Below are 714 nucleotides of genomic sequence, written 5' to 3'. Positions count from 1 at the left end.
GCAATAATAATAATAATAATAGTTAGTTTAAAGGTTTAACTTAAGGCAAACACGACCATTTTCAGAACATATGAAACTTTGATGCTAATGTTATTGGCTAGTTAAATGGCGTTAACCTGTTAACGTTATATTAGCGGATATTTAAACCGTTGATATGTTTCTGTTAAGGTTAAATGTATCAAATTGCATGCTTTTTTTAAAAACACTTTCATCGTTACTGTGTGGCGACAAAACACCGCGTTCAACTATGAGTTTGGTTGACAACAGTAACTTTAATGCCGGAGTTATTTTGAAGTTAGCTTGTGGGCGTTAGCTCAGCGAAACTCACCTCGATTTTCCCGCCGATCGAAACACTCATCGTGTCTGGTTTTCGTGTCGCAGACGCATGCAGCTTTGTAAAAATATTCCACAGTCGGGTGAGTGCATCGATGGTCGGCACATGAGTCCTCAGAGGGCAAATAGATGTTGTTCTTGTGTTCCCCTCCAAAACTTTGCCATTTCTTCCATTTTGAAAATATCCGCCCGTTACTCCCGTGGCCACGTCACGCGTACGTCACATGACAACAATGAGGGTTGACCACGCCCCCTGCAGACGTTGTGCCTCTACCACTATATAATATATATATAACACTATAGAAGAGGGCTATCTTTAAAGGGTGTACATTTACCTTTGTATCTGTAAAGTTTGTATTTCCATTGTATACGTTTTTATGT

The 714-nt window shown here is 39.5% G+C and overlaps 1 protein-coding gene across 1 annotated transcript in view; it reads right to left on the bottom strand.

The window, feature by feature from the left end:
* The window catches only part of plk4 (polo-like kinase 4 (Drosophila)), a 6,788-nt gene extending 6,271 nt beyond the window's left edge, over nt 1-517 (bottom strand). The window contains exon 1 of the mRNA XM_035673371.1: nt 329-517. Within this exon, the coding sequence (XP_035529264.1) occupies nt 329-358 (30 nt within the window). The 5' untranslated portion in view covers nt 359-517. The remainder of the gene's footprint in view (nt 1-328) is intronic.
* Between the last annotated feature and the right edge of the window lie 197 nt (nt 518-714).

The sequence above is a fragment of the Morone saxatilis genome, unplaced genomic scaffold (assembly GCF_004916995.1).
Source record: "Morone saxatilis isolate NCDOM2014 unplaced genomic scaffold, NCSU_SB_2.0 Contig3, whole genome shotgun sequence".
Taxonomy (NCBI): domain Eukaryota; kingdom Metazoa; phylum Chordata; class Actinopteri; family Moronidae; genus Morone; species Morone saxatilis.
Note: the sequence above shows the minus strand (reverse complement) of the source record. Positions and strands in the feature narration are given on the sequence as shown.